This window comes from Macaca fascicularis, chromosome 16 (assembly GCF_037993035.2).
Source record: "Macaca fascicularis isolate 582-1 chromosome 16, T2T-MFA8v1.1".
Taxonomy (NCBI): Eukaryota; Metazoa; Chordata; class Mammalia; order Primates; family Cercopithecidae; genus Macaca; species Macaca fascicularis.
In genome coordinates this window covers 10,488,552-10,508,431 of record NC_088390.1, presented here as the reverse complement: position 1 = coordinate 10,508,431, position 19,880 = coordinate 10,488,552, and the positions used below count along the sequence as shown (strand labels likewise).

Below are 19,880 nucleotides of genomic sequence, written 5' to 3'. Positions count from 1 at the left end.
CAAGATCGCACCACTGCACTCCAGCCTGGGTGACAGAGCGAGGCTCCATCTCAAAAAAAAAAAAAAAAAAAGAGAGAGAGAGAGAAGGGAAACAAAATAACATATAAGTGACAAGAGAAAGAAGACGCAAAATTGTGATTATTTGCTTATGACACATTGAAAATCCAAGAGCATCAAATAAATTATTAGAAGAGATAAGAGAGTTCAGCAAGAGAGCCAGATAAAAGTTAACACAGAAAAGTCAGTAACTTTCTGAAACACCATGTATCTGTTAGGGAATGTGTTTGTACGTAACAAAAAAACCCAAGTCAACAATGCCTCAAAAAATTAGTGCTTTACTTTTTTCTTCACACAATGAAATTCAGCTCACAGGTGTCAAGGCTAAGGTCTCCAAAAATCTCTTGATCTTTCTTTTAAGGCTATATAGTTCTAGCCATTACATCTGTGTTCTATGTAGGGGAAAGATAGAGAGAGGAAAGAAAAAGGTAGTATGAGCAAAGTCTACCCTCTTTTAGAAAAGAGCTTTTCTGGAAGCTCCACCCAGCAGCTTCAGCTTGCATTTCATTAACCAAAACACTGTCATATGGTTACTCTATGCTGGGAGTCTGAATAATATATAGTTTGGCATACTACTGCCACAAACAAAAGTGCAGCTCTGATTATGCAAACTTGTCTGCCACATGCCAGTAGTAACCAAGTAGAAAGTGTAATAGAAAAAATAATCCCACTCAACATATCAACAAAAAACTATAAAATTTGTAGGAATAAACCTAACAAGGAATATAAGATCTTTATGGAAAAAACTTTTAAAAATGACTAAAAAACATTTTTTAAAAGGACTTGGAATAAACAGGAAAATATATCATACTTATAAATTGAAAGACTCACTTTTGTAAAGGTATCAATTCTTATCAAATTAATCTATTATATCAATTGAATCGAAATCAAAATCCCAATAGAATTCTCCACATAACCTGAAAAACATGATTCTAAAACTCATATAGTAGAAGGTAAAAATTAACAGCACAACTTTGAATAATTAGGGAAAATTGGCCCTACTGATCATCCAAACCTATGCTATTGGCATAGAAATACAGTACAAAATATGGAATCCAGAAACAGATTACATACACACAAACACACACAGCTGGATTACAAATCTCACGATTTTTTTAAGCAATAGATTGAAAATACAGGATTACAACTCTCACTATTTTTTAAGCATTAGATTGAAAATACAGAAGAATATATGTATGACTGTGAGTTCTTGTGTTAGAGAAAGCTTTTCTTATACAATACACACAAAAAACCAAAAATATAAAAGAAAATTTTTATAACTTTGACTACCTAAAGATGTAAAACCTCTAGAAGACTGAGATCCCACAGTAAAGATTATTATTAAATCAGGAGAAACTTTTTACAACTTGTATAAAAAAAAGAAATTATTACAATCTTAAACCTATGGAATTTTACACAGAAATTTAAAAATGAGTAATATCAAAATAATCCAGGGATAGAGGGAATGGTGAGAATATATATGAAACAAGATTGACCATGAACTGATAATTATCAGTGCTGGATGATACTAGGTTTATTATGCTACCCTCTCTAGTTTTGTACATGTTTGAAATTTTTTCATATTATTATTTATGTACCAACATGGCAAATGATCCAAGAGTGTAGAATGAAAAAAGCAAGTCTGTAAATAAACAAACTATAATACTATCTATATTTTAAACATCAATATTAGGTATTATAAATTTTCTATGGACTAATTTCCTTAGACCAGTTTTACTAATTTATATTTTCCCAGAAAATACATATGTAAATGTCCAGAAAAGGTCTACAATATTACAAACCAAACGAGTATCCATAGTTACCTTGGGAGAAAAGGGAGGTACCAGCATTGTGAATGTTCATCAAAGGGTAAATTTAGCGTAATCTCTAAGGCTTTAATTTTTATGTAATTACAGTGTAAGAGTTTATGCAACCGCATATATTTATCAAACTCATAGGCCTGGAATTGTTCTGCATCCTATCTGTGGTGGTGGCTACATGGATCAATACACGTATAAAAACTCATAGAATCATACAACAAAAGAAGTAAATTTTGTTATAAAGTTTAAAAATTTTTAAAAATACAAGCAAAAAAACCTCATAAAACTGTCACTTTAAAAGGGTGAATTTGACTCTATGTAAATTATACCTCAATATATCTGACCTTAAAAAATAGGAAAGAGTTTAATTTTTTAAAAATTATAATTTATTTAAAGAATAGGGTATAAATTACATTAGTGGTATGATATGTTAATTGTTAAAGCAGATTACAAGGCATACATGTACTATATACGCATGTATAATATGATCCCACTTATATGCCTCTATCTTATTTCTGCATTAGAGATTACAGAGACCTTTTTTACTTACCTGTATTTTTTTCTGTGATAAACACATATTATTTTCTACTAATAATATTTTTCAAGGTTAGATGAGTGGGCACTGGCCCAATGGTGGAGACTCAGTGTGGAATCTCTGCTGTCTAAGCCTGGACTTCAAGAGTGAGTGTCTGCAGTGGCCCAAGGGAATGCAGTGGAGGGTTCCTTAAGGAAACGTGCTTAAGGCCCTGACAGCCGTGTGTCCCGGGTATCTGATCATTTGGCTACCACAGGCGTGCATGAAAGACTTTGCCAAATTGAATATAGCTCTTAAGAACTTACTCTGAGGCCCCATCAGGCACTGTCAAAGATTCCCTTCCCAGCACACTAGAAAGCATTCTCTACCGGCAGATTGGTCTCTGTCAAATTATTTATAGGAGATTGGTTTGCATACTCAAAATGATATGAATACTTCTAATTATATCCAAACATGACAAATGTCACTACAAACTATGCTGAGGGTTCATGTTGCCAAATGTCTTGCCCTAACAAAGAGGAGGTAGTTGCAGCATCAGCACATTAGTTCCTATATAAGCAGGACTGACCCTTGTGCCTTATCTCCACCAGAGGTAAGTGATGAGGGCCTTGGAACTCCAAAAACCCCAGGTGGGGCAAAAGGGCTGACCTCGTAGCTTTTTGTGAGCATTAAACTGCTCTCTCCATCTTAACTTTTGTCTTCATAGAACCAAGCTTTAGGGTAGGGAAACTTCAATTCTGTAACTATAGGACTGGAATTTCGGAGCATCACTAACAAGAAGCTTGTTGTTTTACAGTGTGGAACACTTCTGAACCTGCATTTTCATCTGGAACTCCAGAGGTAAGACTTGGCTTTATTAATTTATTGACGACAGAGGGGATATAGTCTAATGAAGCTGTGAACAATCCTTAACTATACACCATTTCCATGTTTTTGCAGTTATATCAGGAAAGAGTATTTCTGAATGAGTGTTTATAAATGCTAGAAAATAACTTTTTCATAATGTCTTGTTCTCAGAGATTATCCTCATTTGAGTTCTAAGATTAAAAGACCGTTTAGAACAGAATTAGCTTTGACAGTGAGTTCTCAGCTGTGCTTAGAACTGTCCAGTGGCAATAGACTAGTCCATGCCAGTCTTCTTCTATGGCTAAGCATTGAACACTTAAGACATTTTATAGACACTTTTGAAGACCCCAGAAATATTCTTACCTAAAAATGGAAACACAAACACCGTTGTTAAAACCATTATATTTTAGCTCCCTTTGATGATTCATTATTTGTTGTTAGAAAGATTTATTATTATTTACGGAAAAGGTCTCCAGTGTTACATCCACGGGGTGTAATACCATGACTAAATTCCATGACTAATTTAAGAGGGATCCTGCCCTTCCCTAGTAACTTACTAGTTGAAAATAAAGGAAAAACTCAACCAATCTAACATGTCCACATTGCAAAGGCCTATCTATTAATCAGAAGACAATGGCTTACATGCATGTGATGTACTCTTAAATTTTTTTCTCTGTTTTCTGGAGAGAAAGAAAAGAACCCCATGGAATTTATGTGAGAAGAAGGGCCTTTGTGCTGAAGCTCTCATTCCTCTGTGGTTAGATCTGTTAACTGACAGCTGAAATCTCTCATGTCAAAAAAGATTTTGGAATCAAGGCAATGCTAAGTCTGTTGGGAACAAGCCAAATGACAAAAAATCCAGAGTACTAGAATGTATTACGTTCTTCTAACAATCCACTGAGAGATACAACACCAAATATCAACATAAAGATGTGAAAAATAATTATTTGCTTTATGAGAGAAAATGATCATCTTAAAAGGCAAAGGTGTTTTGATAGCTTTGAAAATATCAACCTTCATTTGAACAAGACAAACTTTCTTTTCTCATTGTGTGATTGTCCTGGCATATGGCATAGACAAACACTATGCAGAAAGAGGAGAGGGAATTAACTAATGACAGTTGCTATAAAACAATCCATCAATAGTTTTAGCTGCAGAGGTTTCATTCTAATTCAGTTGTAGGTACCCTATCCCTGAGGATCAAGATATGTGATCTGGAAAGGAAACTCACAGTCCTAAAAATGAAATCTCAAATTACAGTCTGACTCCAAACTTGTCCTTTAGACTGTGTTAGAACACTGGGGAGTGCCAGTTTGGAGGAACAGTTACAGCACAGGCTATGTTCAACAGGCCTTTCATTTCAAAGCCTAACTCACATTTGTGATTTCTGCTTTTTATTTCTCTCTCTCCCGTTTCTTTCCTCCCTAGGCAGAATCCTTTGCTGAATAAATTGCAGCCATGAGTGCGAGCTCGGATGCTGAGATGGCTGTTTTTGGCGAAGCTGCTCCCTATCTTCGAAAATCGGAAAAGGAGCGGATTGAGGCCCAAAACAAGCCGTTTGATGCTAAAACATCTGTCTTTGTGGCGGAACCCAAGGAATCCTATGTGAAGAGTGCTATACAGAGCAAAGAAGGAGGGAGAGTAACTGTAAAGACTGAAGGTGGAGCAGTAAGTGAAAACAGGGAGAAAATACTCCCCATTTTATTTCTTGGTTCAAAAGTTGAAGCCTAACTTTCTGGGAATCTCCAAGCCTGTTGCCAATGCAAACACCCTTCTAGTCAGTGTAGAGACATCAGATGCGGAAGGCAAAAGGAATTCACAGCAATAACTTCATGTCTTCCCTTCCCAACTTCGCACAGGACCTCACCCCACTATGTATGGCCTTCACAATCTCCCTTCAATTCCGCACTTCCTAGTCTGAATCTCCAAATGTGAGAGAAATGAAAACAAGCTCCTTCTATCAGAAGTTAAATATTTACTTAGTTAAATAATGTATTAATATCCCCATTACTTCCAAAAAACGAAGTTTCTTAATGAAAGAAAACAATAAAAATTTAGCCTATTAAAATAAGAACAAAAGGATACGAAGTGATAAATCTGGGATAAGAGAATGTGGGAGGAAAAAATATTTTAAAAAGATAGTGTCCTAGCTCATCATAGGAAACAGGTTGTCTTAACACTTAAGCTCTGAAATGAATATATTTCATGCCTTTTTAAAAAGGACATTAAATAATATAATGAGAAGTATGTGCGATTATAGTTTTACACCAAAATATACAGGCAAACATAAACCCTACCTCCAACCATCAAAACAAGTTGGTCTCAGCCAGGGGCAGTGGCTCATGCCTGTAATCCCAGCACTTTGGGAGGCTGAGGCGGGTGGATCGCCTGAGATCAGGAGTTCGAGACCAGCCTGGCCAAAATGGCGAAACCCCGTCTCTACTAAAAATACTAAAATTAGCTGGGCATGGTGGTGGGCGCTTGCAATCCCAGCTACTCGGGAGGCTGAGGCAGGAGAATCGCTTGAACCAGGAAGGCGGAGGTTGCAGTGAGCTGAGATTGCACCACTGCACTCCAGCCTGGGCAACAAGAGCAAAACTCTATCTCAAACAAACAAAAACGAACTGGTTTCTTGCTTACTCACCAGACTCTAACCGTCAGGGAAGACCAAGTCTTCCCTATGAACCCTCCGAAATATGACAAAATTGAGGACATGGCCATGATGACTCACCTACACGAGCCTGGAGTGCTGTACAACCTCAAAGAGCGCTACGCAGCCTGGATGATCTACGTGAGTGTCTGTAAACACCTTTTTATTTCATGTCTCTCTCTGAGTAAAAACAAGATCCAAATGATAAATGTTCTGATCTTCGCAGACCTACTCAGGCCTCTTCTGTGTCACCGTCAACCCCTACAAGTGGCTGCCGGTGTACAACCCCGAGGTGGTGGCTGCCTACAGAGGCAAAAAGCGCCAGGAGGCCCCGCCCCACATCTTCTCCATCTCTGACAATGCCTATCAGTTCATGCTGACTGGTGAGTGAGAGTTCATCTATTTACAGAAATGTGTAAACAGAATCTTTGCGGAACAGACAGACCTCTTCCGGGCCTCATTATATTATAATAATACATTCTAGCCACAGGCGGTTTCACTGTTTTCAAAAAACTTTCGCAGCCTTGACATCTTACGCTCTTCCCAGCAGCTACCTCCATTTTACAGATGAGTAAAGTGAAGCTCACTGAATTCACTGTCCTTCCCAAGCTAACACAGATAGTTAAGTGGAAGGCTAGCTGAAACAATTACTAGACCACTGTAAACATATTTATTGTTTTCCATATTTTTTTACTTTCCAATTTGGATAGAAAAAAATGTTCAAATAGACTTTTTAAAAATACCCAGGTTCACAGCAATCAACGAAAAGAGTTAATCAGCCACAGCTGGAAAACTTTGTGAATTCTTACATTTATTTTTGAATGACGCAGCTAATATTGCCAGCCTTTAAGGGTAGAACATGAGTAAAGAAAGCTATGATTTTCCTCTCAAAGATGTGAAGAACTTTCCTATTAAAATGAAAGGAAAAAATCTTTTCTGAGAAAAACTTTTAAATTGTATCAAAGCCTGTTATTCCTGCCTTATCAAGGTATAAACAACCAGCTTTGATATGTATTATAGGCCCAAATACAGCATTAAAACCTTTTATCTTCATACACCAAATGCACTGCCTTTGGAAATAGTTTATGTTCCTGAGTTTTCTGTTGTTCCATGGAATTTTGGAAACTAAGGTGTTTTTTCTTTCTTTTTGGTTTGTTTCTTTGCACTTGTTTTTAAATTGTTTTTTCAAGGGGGAGAAAAAAGAGGAAGGGATAAAATAGGCATCTCCCATTACAAATTGGCCATCAGATTCTACAAGGATTCTATGCCAGTAAACTGTTCTTTGGTTGTCAACAGAAGCTAACTACCTCCCAGAAATTATCCAAACGCTGGCTCGTTTCAGAGGTTTTAATGCTCAGCAGCTGCATTTACACAGCTATGTACACCGCCCCTGCCCTCCCGCCCAGCCAGCTCTCTGCTCCAAATGGTTTGGTTTGGGGCTGCTCCAAATTGAAGGTTACTTACGGCTCCCAAACATGATTTTAGTACAAAATGGTGCAGCGCTCTAGCATTTGAGCTGGTGAATGTTATTTTAGCATTGCCAAGAGACCCGAACATTGTTTTCTTATCTGTGCTCCCACTAGACGTGATATAATCTTCCACGGTTTTGCTTATACTAGAAAACAGATCTATCTGACTAGGATGCAAAATCTGCATCGGCTTCCCTGAAGAGAAGGCTAAAGTTTTCTGAAATCTGTGTCTGTATCTACATCTAAATAACGTCCAGATTTGTATCTGTTTTCCCTGAATAGATTTTTAGGCTTTAGAATTCTCTAAAATCTATCATCTAACACTATAGAATTAGAGATTTAACAAATCAGCAAATTGATATGAATACAACGTATCAGTCACATAATCAGTGACATTTGTTTATATTATTTAGAAATGCACATAAGATTAAAAGGAAAATAAAAGCAGATGAACACAGATATTCACAGTTCCAGACCCCTTCCTTATTTAGTATTGCCAGAAGTCAAATGAGTGACACCAAAAGCTGGGAAGGGGCCAGGAGGATATCTTTGACCTTAACTAGCTATGTACCTAATATTAGAAAAGTCACTTCCTCCTTTATCGGTCTCAGTTCTTTATCCCTCAAATGTAAGGGTTGGCCTAAGCAATTTCTAAGAGCTTTTCTGACTTCAAAATTCTGTAATTCTAATTGAAGTATTTATAAATAAAATTATAAGATGTCTGGGATTTTCTTTAAAATAATTCAGTGAGATTGGGATGGCGTATAGATGATATAAAATTGGCCAAATGTTAATAACCATTGTATCTGTATGATGGGCACATGGGGATTCATTATATTATTGTCTCTACTTCTGTATATATCTGAATTTTCTGTAATAAATGTTTTAAAAATTAAATATGTACCTTACACTCATTAGGATGTTTACTATCAAAAAATCAGAAACTAACAAGTTTTGACAAGAACTGGAGAAATTAGAACTCTTGTGCACTGTTCGTGATCATGTAAAATGATTCAGCCACTGTGGAAACAGTATGGTAGTTCCTCAACAAATTAGAAATAGAATTACAGTATGATCTAGCAATTCCACTTCTGAGTATATACCCAAAAGAACTGGAAGCAGGGTCTGGAAGAGACATTTGTACAACTATGTTAATAGTAGCATTATTTACAATAGCAAAAACATGGAAGCAACCCAAGTATCCATTCACAGATGAACGGATAAACAAAATGTGGTATATACACGCAAGAAGATATCCTGCCTCTAAAAGGAAGGCAATTTGGACATATGCTAAAATATGAACGAACCTTGAGGGCATCATGCTGAGTGAAAGAAGCCAGTCACAAAAAAGACAAATACTCTATGATTCCTCTTATATGAGGTACCTAGAGTAGTCAAATTCACAGAGGCAGAAAGTAGAATGGTGGGTGCCAGGGAATGGGAGGAGTAGGAGATGGGGAGTTAAGAGTTTAAGGGACACAGAGTTTCATTTTGACAAGATGAAAAGAGTTATGGAGATGAAAGGTGGTGATGATTGTACAACTTTACGAATGTACTTACTGCCAGTGATCTCTACACTTAAAAATGGTTAATGGTAAGTTTTACGTTATGTGTATCTTACCACAATTAAAAATTAACAAATACAAGAAGGAATAGATGATTCTTTGCTCTCATTTTCACAAATTTTACAGTGAGAAGCAAATGGCTATTTTGGAGGATAAACACAAAACCGAAACCAAAGTTGACACCTTCAAAAAGTTACAAAGAACAAGCTGTGTTTGATCTGAACTGATTCAATAATCTTCATATTAAATATGCATTTTTTAACTGATGATTTTGAATTCATTCACAGATCGAGAGAACCAGTCCATCCTGATCACGTATGTGATTTTTTTTCTTCTCTGATTTGCAAGGATTGTCTTAGATGTTGACAATGCAGGCCATAGTTCTCTGATTTCTTCTCTGATTTCCATTTGACAGCGGAGAATCTGGTGCCGGAAAGACTGTGAACACCAAGCGTGTCATCCAATACTTTGCAACAATTGCAGTTACTGGAGAGAAGAAGAAGGATGAATCTGGCAAAATGCAGGTAGGTCTGGTAGCCAGAGTCAAAGACTCTGTCAAGGCTCTCAGATATCTGGAGTTCCAGATGTGAGAACTGCTCCTTCCTTTGCAGGGTACTCTGGAAGATCAAATCATCAGCGCCAATCCCCTACTGGAGGCCTTTGGCAATGCCAAAACTGTGAGGAATGACAACTCCTCTCGCTTTGTGAGTCTCTTGGTCACAGAGGGGTCTACTCTATCCCTAACTTCCAGAGTAGCCACATCTGAATTATTATTGAATTACTGTTTCAGTTGCATCTCTCTGTGTGTTTCAGTTTTCTAATATTAAATATTCTTTTCAAGGGTAAATTCATTAGAATCCACTTTGGAACTACGGGGAAGCTGGCATCTGCTGATATAGAAACATGTGAGTAACAGGACCATTGAAAATCAAAACAGAGAGACAACTGATTTCATTTGCAGGGATATTTTGCAAACTTTGCTGCGCATGAAGCCTGTTAAAAGGGTAGTCTGCTGCCAGTACTGCCCGTAAGCTAATGCCAGGCTTACCCATAATCCACTAAGTGCTCCCTTTGTCTCAATCTCAGACTTGATGGTTCTGTAACACATCCTAGAGAAATTCCTGCCTCAGAAGCAACTATGATTTTTTTCCCAGGACAAAAGCTAGGGCTACCTATGGGTTTCCAATACATCTCTGTGGTTTGCTCCGGATCTGAGTTTTGGTAGATGTTTCCAAGGTAACCCCTCACCACAGAGTGAATCCTAGGTGATCCAAAGAAGGAGGGGATATTAGGGATCAACTAAAATACAGAGGTCATGGATCCTTCATGTGAAAAATATATTTGTCCTAGAGCAGGTATGCTTCAGTTGCTGCTCTTAGACAGTGAGAATCACAATCCATCTGCAGTTGGTCATCAAGTTTAAATCTCACTGGAGCCAAATGTAATGCCCCAAATTTGACCAAAGACGTGAGTTTCATTTACCATCTCAGAAGCATTGATACTTTTTTCTAACTCGATACCTATTTCCCTCTCCAGATCTTTTAGAAAAGTCCAGAGTTACTTTCCAGCTAAAGGCAGAAAGAAGCTACCATATTTTTTATCAGATCACTTCCAATAAGAAGCCAGATCTAATTGGTAAGAAAGAACTTAAAGTCATAGATGGAAGTTAATATTTTATTAACAATGTCTAATGTAAAATGTATGCCCTGAATTCCGTGACCCAGAAATGCTCCTGATCACCACCAACCCATATGACTATGCCTTCGTTAGTCAGGGGGAGATCACAGTTCCCAGTATTGATGACCAAGAAGAGTTGATGGCCACTGATGTAAGTCAAACACACTAATTTTAAAAATCCATTACATATGGGAATGATAATAGCAACTTACTGTAGGTGTGGTTACCTTAGGATATGTATAAATTATCTTATAAGTTAAGCTCTTCAGCCCTAACCTCTGTCCTATCATTTTTCCTGGTAGAGTGCCATTGACATCCTGGGCTTCACTCCTGAAGAGAAAGTGTCCATCTATAAACTCACAGGGGCTGTGATGCATTATGGGAACATGAAATTCAAGCAAAAGCAGCGTGAGGAGCAAGCTGAGCCAGATGGCACAGAAGGTACCAAAAGAAACTTTATCTGGGTTTAATGAGAGAATGTAGCAAAAAAAAAAAAAAATCCTATTTTACACTCACATCTCCTTTGTGGCTGGACTTGTGACTTGTGAAGGGCATATACACATTTACACACACTGCATGCTTTCCTCACCCCCTCCCTTCCTTACATCTCCATGTCTCCATCATTTCCATCCAGCCCAAATAAGTCACAACAAACCCCAAAAGCCACTTATAAGCACAAACTATGAGACAGAATGAGGTATAATAGTGCTCCTCGTTGGCGTTGGCAATGAAGGTGGGTATATGAGATAACTGTAGGCTGCTCTATTTCAGCACTAAATAGGAAGACCCTAGGAACGGACAACAGAGAATCTGCCCAAATTCAGGGCTGGGGAGAAAGATACCCCCAGAGTCATCTCTATGAATGTGTGTATTGTCTGTATATAAATCTATAGACAATATAGGCAGCAAGTAAGATTTAAAAAAAGGAATTGAGAAAAAAGATTATATACTCTACGTATGGAAAGAACACACAATATACAGGACCTACCACAGAAAGATAGTTATCGCTCCTTAAAGCCATCCCTGACCACCTCGAATTGACATTCTTTCTTCTTCCTCTAAATGTTTCACCAGTTACTGGTGTACCTGACATGTGACATTTATTTCCATTATAGTCACTGACAGAATTTTAGAAAGGGACTCTGTAGGGATCACCCAGTAAAATTTAATCTCCACATTTTTAGATAAAGAAACTAATCCAGCAAGGTTTAATAGGGAGGTGAAAAACTAAGATAAGAATTAAAATATTCTGACATTTACCCTCTCTAACAGTGAATATTTATATTATCCTTCCAACTACACCTAATGTGTCTTAAAAACAGGGACTATGGCTTTTACTTATAAAAAATTGCAAGACTGCAATAAACATTACATATGTTTATAGTTGATGAAAAATTTCTTTAAAACTACTTGTAATAAATCACTAAAGGTCAGTATAATCAACCAACCATTTACTGGCAACCACATGCTCTAAGGTTAGAGAACCTCATTTGGCCTTTTATAGAGTTATTTGAGCTTTTTATTTAAATAATAGGTTGAATTGGAGAAAACACGGAAAGAGTAGGTAAAAGAGGATATCCTTCACGAAACATGTCCTGAACTGTGTCTCTGCAGTTGCTGACAAGGCAGCCTATCTTCAGAGTCTGAACTCTGCAGACCTCCTCAAAGCCCTCTGCTACCCCAGGGTCAAGGTTGGCAATGAGTATGTCACCAAAGGTCAGACTGTGCAGCAGGTAAGTGCATGACCTCAATGAATCACACACATCCCAGGCCTTCATGGCATGCCTTTAACAACACCAACAAACACTATCTGTGAAGGTGTACAACGCGGTGGGTGCTCTGGCCAAAGCCGTCTACGAGAAGATGTTCCTATGGATGGTCGCCCGCATCAACCAGCAGCTGGACACCAAGCAGCCCAGGCAGTACTTCATCGGGGTCTTGGACATTGCTGGCTTCGAGATCTTTGATGTGAGTTATCGTCATATTAATAAGAAGTAAGAAGGAGGCAATTGTGGGCTTTGATGTATTAAGTATTATCATTATTCATTCGCATTTATAGTGTCCATATTACTTGCCTCCAACACTGCACCTAGAACAAGAGTTATCTGCAAAATAGGAGGTAACATAATGTACTACTAATAATAGCGAACACTCACTGGGCCAGCAGTGTACACTAGGGACTTCAAAATGTTACCTTATTTAATCTTCAAAACGACCCAAGGAGTAGCTAATATTCCCCCAACTTATATAGAAGAAACTGAGATGCAGGGAAATCAAAACACTGGCTAAAGATCCCACAGGTGCATAAGACAAATCCAGGACAGCAACCTAGATCTACAGCAGTTGGTCCATACACAAGCCTTCTTCATAGAGGAGAAAAGGCCCAAAGGTAGAAGCCTAGAGACAGATGAGAGTCTGTCTCTCCTCTTCCAGATTCATCTTACACAAACTATTTTACCTCCAGGGCATCAGTTCACCATCTATAAAACAAGGGAGTAAATTATTACAAAGACTCTTTTGGGTCTTCACCTGCTATACTATATCAGGTCCCTGGTTTTACACACCTGACAAGGAGGATTTGCTAAATGCCTGATATAAATAGAAGAGAAATTACCCTAACGATTTCACGTCATACATCAAGACCTTTATATTAAAGGTCTTAAGATCAGCTTTCCTTAATAATGTATCAGCCAAAGGTGAAAATGTGAACTTTATTTTGAATTGGAGAGTGGGAGTGGTAAAAGAAGTGAGGCTTACCAGTAAACTCCTTTCCCCTTTACCTTTGAATCTAAACCGTAACACAGGACCATGGTTGAACTTTTAATGTATATCCTTGTCCATGGAATCTTAGAGGAGAAAAGGTAAATTCTACCAGAACTTGTGTTCTAACATTGACATCTGGGACCCTAAACAATGCCTGGAATTCATGAGAAAGGCTCATGTGAATAATGATCTTTTTTTTCAGAGTCTCACTCTGCTGCGCAGTCTGGAGTGCAGTGGTGCGATCTCGGCTCACTGCAACCTCCGCCTCCCAGGTTCAAGTGATTTTCCTGCCTCAGCCTCCCAAGTAGCTGGGATTACAGACGCCCGCCACCATGCCCAGCTAATTTTTTCGTATTTTTAGTAGAGACAGGGTTTCACCATGTTGGCCAGGATGGTCTTGATCTCTTGACCTCATGATCCACCCACCCAGCCTCCCGAAGTGCTGGAATTACAGTTGTGAGACACCGCGCCTGGCCAATGATCATTTTTTGAAGGAATAACAGTTTGAATTGCATCTCATTACTACATTCCACATTTTTTCAATAAAAGAATTTTTTCAGTAATGAATTTTACTACTATAAAAACTCATTTGATGTTGGAAATCTCTACTATTTTGTATAGTTCAACAGCCTGGAGCAGCTGTGCATCAACTTCACCAACGAGAAACTGCAACAGTTTTTCAACCACCACATGTTCGTGCTGGAGCAGGAGGAGTACAAGAAGGAAGGTATCGAGTGGACATTCATTGACTTCGGGATGGACCTGGCTGCCTGCATCGAGCTCATTGAGAAGGTCAGTTTGGTTTCCAAAGAAGGGCAGACTGCGAGGATTACTTTCCCAGAAATCTTAAGCAATTCTAGAAAGTATTACTGTAATCTCAAATGGTTTGTGATCTGAACAAATTGGAAAATTACTACTTAGAAATGACTTCCTCTTTTTAACTTTTACATAAGAAAGATCTGACAGTGTTTACTTTGTTTTGTTCTAACCATTCTTATTCTGATACTGGATCAAATCCAACTTTAATGCAGCACTGAAAACTCTATTTGAGATGTTCTGCTTCACTGCAACTACTATCCTCATTAGTTCTTGATCTATCTCCATTATGATCCATGATGTCCACAATAAAAATATTTTTCTATATAAAAATTAATGCACACATGATAGTTAGTGCTTTCATGAAAGCTAATCTGTTCAAAGTCAAGAAGTCAAACTGCATATGCTACTTCATAATCTATTTTATTTATTTATTTATTTAGACAGGGTCTCACTCTGTTGCCCAGGCTGAAGTGCAGTGGTGTGATCACAGCTCACTGCAGCCTCAACCTCGAGGCTCAAGCAATCGTATCACCTCAGCCTCCCAAGTAGCTGGGACCACAGGCATGTGCTTGGCTAATTTTTGAATTTTTTGTAGAGACAGTGTTTTATCACGTTGCCCTAGCTGGTCTCGAACTCCTGAGTTCAAGCAATCCTCCTGTCTTGTCCTCCCAAATTGTTGGGATTATAGGCGTGGGCCACTGTACTCAGCCCATAATCTATTTTAAAGAAATTAAATACCCAAAATATCTTAAAGAAAGTTTGGTTGTTTATACTGTTTAATTACTGCAGAGTCAACATCGTAAGTCAGTAAGTTATTTTCATAGCAAAGAAAAACTCTGACAATAGATTTATTCACTGAATAGGAAAAAAGTGTGATAATACATAACATTTTAACATGCTGTGTTGAGGGAGTTTGTATCCAGCTATTCTTTTAATTGAAAGTAATGCTACAGATTGAATGTGAGAAGAATAGTGGAAAAGTCACTCTAGTGGTAACAAGGGACTTCTTTGAGTTGCGACCCTGGTTTATTTCAGACATATATTTAATCGGGGGTGCTCATAATTCAGTCAAATGACAGCCACCATGTCTCTTATCTTTTGAGAGAAGTTAGGCTGACACCAATGTTACTTTTCTGAATTCAGCCACTGGGCATCTTCTCCATCCTGGAAGAGGAGTGCATGTTCCCTAAGGCAACAGACACCTCCTTCAAGAACAAGCTGTATGACCAGCACCTGGGCAAGTCTGCCAACTTCCAGAAGCCCAAGGTGGTCAAAGGCAAGGCCGAGGCCCACTTCTCTCTGATTCACTATGCTGGCACTGTGGACTACAACATTACTGGCTGGCTGGACAAGAACAAGGACCCCCTGAATGACACTGTGGTGGGGTTGTACCAGAAGTCTGCAATGAAGACTCTAGCCAGTCTCTTCTCCACGTATGCGAGCGCTGAAGCAGGTACTTTCTGTGTCCTTAATCTAAATTGAACCCATTCTCACAGAATGTTATAATACATGTTCATATAAGCCTCTGGTATTCTATTCTTATTGATGGGTTTTCTTTTTACCTCAGATAGCGGCGCAAAGAAAGGTGCTAAGAAAAAGGGCTCTTCTTTCCAGACTGTGTCTGCCCTTTTCAGGGTAAAGTACAAATTTATTTTGAAATATCTACTCAGTTTCTATGAATTATCATAATTAGGGATTTAGAATACATTATGAGGGAATAAAATGTTAACAGGAACCACTTCAAATATCCGCTCTCGTTAGAGTATAGCCAAAGAAATACTACTCCTGTAGGAACGGATGCTTTACCCATTATTCCTTATTATGGTTATCTAATGTATTCAGGATGGCCAAAATGTCCTTAGAAACTTTCTTATTATATAATCAAGCTGATTTCTAAAGAAGTATAGTTAAACTTCAGAGCTGTCCCTGTAGAAGGCCATATTCTTATTCTACTAATGTTGCCCTTTGAAAATGTTCCTGAGTTCCTCTTTGAGAATGAGCTTCAGATACACTCTTTATGACATCTTTCACCGAAACATATCTTTGTCCTGTGAGGTGAATTTAATTTTTCCTTACAGCTGAAAATCATCTAAAGCCAAGCCCAGTGATTTAAATGGATCATTAAGATACAAAATATCTCTTGAGATTAAAGAATAATAGTTTCACTACAAGATAATGTGATTTTCCTATGTAGCTTAAAAACTGGTTCTTATATGTGGACTAATAATGGCTTTTTAATCAAAATGTATATGGCTAAGTCTCATTCTTTATAAAACTAAAATACAGACATGACATACGACCTATGATCTAAACAAGAAAACTACTCTTGTTCTTTTTCTTTCTCACAACCAATTTGCATTATCTTACCAAATAAGACTTCTGTTTTATCAACTTGTTTTCACACATGTTTTCAAAATTAGGAACTCATATTACTTATTTTCTTCATTTCCTAATGGTTAACTGAGATGTGGGAAAAAAAAAAAAAATTCTGCCTTCTTGGCCGGGCGCAGTGGCTCACACCTGTAATCCCAGCACTTTGGGAGGCCGAGGCGGGCGGATCACGAGGTCAAGAGATCGAGACCAGCCTGGCCAATATGGTGAAACCCCGTCTTTACTAAAAATATAAAAATTAGCTGGGCGTAGTGGTGCATGCCTGTAGTCCCAGCTACTCAGGAGGCTGAGGCAGAAGAATCACTTGAACCCGGGAGGCAGAGTTTGCAGTGGACTGACATTGCACCACTTACTCCAGCCTGGGCAACCAAGTGAGATTCTGTCAAAAAAAAAAAAAAATCTGCCTTCTTAAGAGTATACCTAAGAATATTGAGAAATATTTGTATGAGTTTTTTATGGCTGATTAAAACATCATCTTCTGTCACAACTGATCACTGTATTTCTGGAATAACTCCCCCCATATGCTTCAGACAGTAAATAGTCTCAGGTACCCAACACCCACCCACCCAAGGTTATATAGTTTCACAATTTTATTTTATTTTGTTTTATTTTCGAGATGGAGTCTTGCTTTGTCACCCAGGCTGTAGTGCAGTGGAGCGATCTCGGTTCACTGCAACCTCTGCCTCCCAGGTTCAAGCAATGCTCCTGCCTCAGCCTCCCGAGTAGTTGAGATTACAGGTGCCCACCACCACACCCGGCTAATTTTTGTATTTTTAGTAGAAACGGGGTTTCACCATGTTGGCCAGGTTGGTCTCAAACTCCTGACCTCGTGATCCACCCACCTCGGCCTCCCAAAGTGCTGGGATTACAGGCGTGAGCCACCATGCCCAGCCAGTTTCACAGTTTTAGACTCTGCAAAAACCAAAACAAAACCAGAGGTTAAGAGGTCCCAGGGAATAATACACTCAAGGAAGGAAAGGCAAAAGTTAGGACAATTGCTAACTTAGGTTACCACTGTAAACTGCTACTGTGAAAATTATTAGCACTGAGAGAGACGAAGGAGACCCCACAAACAATCTCACCTATTCTCAGATAATGTCCAGAGAAACAAAAGGGATTTTATAGAGTCAGGTAGCTCATTAGTGGCATAGCAAGGCCATCACTTTTTGTCTCGTGATTCTCCGTTGAGAACCTTTCCTTGTGAATCACAAGGTTACTGAATTGCAATTTGTTTATGAGACAGATTCCTGGTGTTACAAAGGAATACCTTGGAGATGTGCATTCCTTCCAAGCACTTTGGCCTTCTTGTTATTTGGCAGGCTAGAACTCTTGAGACCCTCAAAATACAGAGCAACTGAAGCCTCACAGATGCATGCCTAGTAAAGGACTGTCTAGGTTCATTCCACATAATTACAAAAAAACGACCTGAAATAGAACTTTTTCATCAAGTCCTTTCTGTCTGGTTTTCTAGGAAAATCTAAATAAATTGATGACGAATCTGAGGAGCACACACCCTCACTTCGTACGGTGTATCATTCCCAATGAAACCAAAACTCCTGGTAAGACACAGAGAGTGAAATAACCAAACAGGCACAGGGTTGAACATCAAATGCCCAGGAATAAGTACTGTTCTATATTTTTAGGGGCAATGGAACATGAACTTGTCCTGCACCAGCTGAGGTGTAACGGTGTGCTGGAAGGCATCCGCATCTGTAGGAAAGGATTCCCAAGCAGAATCTTATACGGTGATTTTAAACAAAGGTCAGTCTTCTTTGTTGTATTTCATTAATACTGCGAATATTTTACCATCTTAATTGTGTCCTCTGTTCATTTTGTTTCATATATCCTCAGTATATATTAAAAAATTAAGAGGTCGAATAATATAGTCTTGTGGTAGTAGGATAATACAACAGGTTAGAAGGATAACAGGAAGCCAGCATGCAACAGAAAATCATATTGTTTTACTATCTGTCCTCAAAGGACAGTTGGATTTTCTACTTTTATTTCTACTCTCAGATTTTTGTTGATATTTCTTTTTGGTGTCATTTTTGTTGGCATGTGGTCACATTTTCCTAACCATTCCTTCTTTGTTTAACTGAGCAGATACAAGGTTTTAAATGCAAGTGCTATTCCAGAGGGACAGTTCATTGACAGCAAGAAGGCTTCTGAGAAACTTCTTGCTTCTATTGACATTGATCATACTCAATATAAATTTGGACATACCAAGGTACATTGTTATTTATTTACACCCAATCCAAGTACCTTCTGCCATTTCTGCGTCTCCTGCAGTACGGGGATGATTTGTGACTGTCTCTTTCTCCAGGTTTTCTTCAAAGCTGGCCTCCTGGGTCTTCTGGAAGAAATGAGAGATGAAAAATTGGCCCAGATTATAACAAGAACACAAGCTGTCTGTAGGGGATTCCTAATGAGGGTAGAATATCAGAAGATGTTGCAAAGGAGGTAACAATCATACAGAATATCAGAGTTATAAGGTCCCTTAAGGACTATCAATCAGTCTTCTTCATTCATTAATTATTTCGTTTTGTGGCTAATAGTTCCTCTCACCCAATTCAGAACTCACTGCTACAACACAGCAGCCTTTGCTTCAGCTCTCACAATTGGATTCCCTTCAAAACTTCTCTCCTACCTCCAGCCATCTCACATACAGTCACAAGAATAGTTTGTAGTAAGCAGTATTTTCGTCAAGCCAGTTGCTTGCTTGCCTGCCAAGGCCCTCTCTATTCCCCACCTCATCTATCATTTCCAACCACATAGCCTTTTCCAGCCAGGCTAAACAATTTGTTTATCTACGATTCTCTCATTTGCTTATCTCCTTATCTCATCTCTCCCCTCATCCTAATTTATCTATTTACCAATTTAAAACTTTAATTTCCCCTTTCTGTAACTAACCTCACCCAGTTTGTCTACCCAACACTACTGCATTCCCTCTACTTACACACACACTGTGCATTCATTTTTCTCATCTGTACTAATTCGGGCCTGCACTGGAAGTGTTCCTGAGTCGTTCCCATGTGTGAACGTTATGGTCTGTGTCAGGGTATCTGTTTTCACAGAGTTACAAGTCTTAAAAATTGGACCTATAGGCCGGGTGCGGTGGCTCACGCCTGTAATCCCAGCACTTTGGGAGGCCGAGACGGGTGGATCACAAGGTCAGGAGATCGAGACCATCCTAGCTAACACGGTGAAACCCTGTCTCTACTAAATACACAAAATATTAGCTGGGCAAGGTGGCGGGCACCTGTAGTCCCAGCTACTCTGAGGACTGCC

At 38.6% G+C, this 19,880-nt stretch overlaps 1 protein-coding gene across 2 annotated transcripts in view; it reads left to right on the top strand.

Annotated features, from left to right (window-relative positions):
• Positions 1 to 2,912: 2,912 nt before the first annotated feature.
• MYH8 (myosin heavy chain 8) overlaps positions 2,913 to 19,880 on the top strand; it is a 31,972-nt gene continuing 15,004 nt past the window's right edge. The window contains exons 1-21 of one of the 2 annotated variants that reach the window (XM_045376303.2): positions 2,913 to 3,004; positions 3,209 to 3,252; positions 4,691 to 4,926; positions 5,906 to 6,049; positions 6,135 to 6,291; positions 9,230 to 9,257; positions 9,358 to 9,466; positions 9,554 to 9,646; positions 9,784 to 9,847; positions 10,479 to 10,577; positions 10,667 to 10,770; positions 10,922 to 11,060; positions 12,234 to 12,352; positions 12,438 to 12,587; positions 14,004 to 14,174; positions 15,345 to 15,654; positions 15,769 to 15,836; positions 18,064 to 18,151; positions 18,236 to 18,353; positions 18,696 to 18,819; positions 18,916 to 19,052. In XM_045376303.2, the coding sequence (XP_045232238.2) occupies positions 4,717 to 4,926; positions 5,906 to 6,049; positions 6,135 to 6,291; positions 9,230 to 9,257; positions 9,358 to 9,466; positions 9,554 to 9,646; positions 9,784 to 9,847; positions 10,479 to 10,577; positions 10,667 to 10,770; positions 10,922 to 11,060; positions 12,234 to 12,352; positions 12,438 to 12,587; positions 14,004 to 14,174; positions 15,345 to 15,654; positions 15,769 to 15,836; positions 18,064 to 18,151; positions 18,236 to 18,353; positions 18,696 to 18,819; positions 18,916 to 19,052 (2,432 nt within the window). In that variant the 5' untranslated portion in view covers positions 2,913 to 3,004; positions 3,209 to 3,252; positions 4,691 to 4,716. Of the gene's footprint in view, positions 3,005 to 3,208; positions 3,253 to 4,686; positions 4,927 to 5,905; positions 6,050 to 6,134; positions 6,292 to 9,229; positions 9,258 to 9,357; positions 9,467 to 9,553; positions 9,647 to 9,783; positions 9,848 to 10,478; positions 10,578 to 10,666; positions 10,771 to 10,921; positions 11,061 to 12,233; positions 12,353 to 12,437; positions 12,588 to 14,003; positions 14,175 to 15,344; positions 15,655 to 15,768; positions 15,837 to 18,063; positions 18,152 to 18,235; positions 18,354 to 18,695; positions 18,820 to 18,915; positions 19,053 to 19,880 lie in introns of both variants that reach the window. The other variant, XM_005582901.4, reaches the window with a different exon arrangement.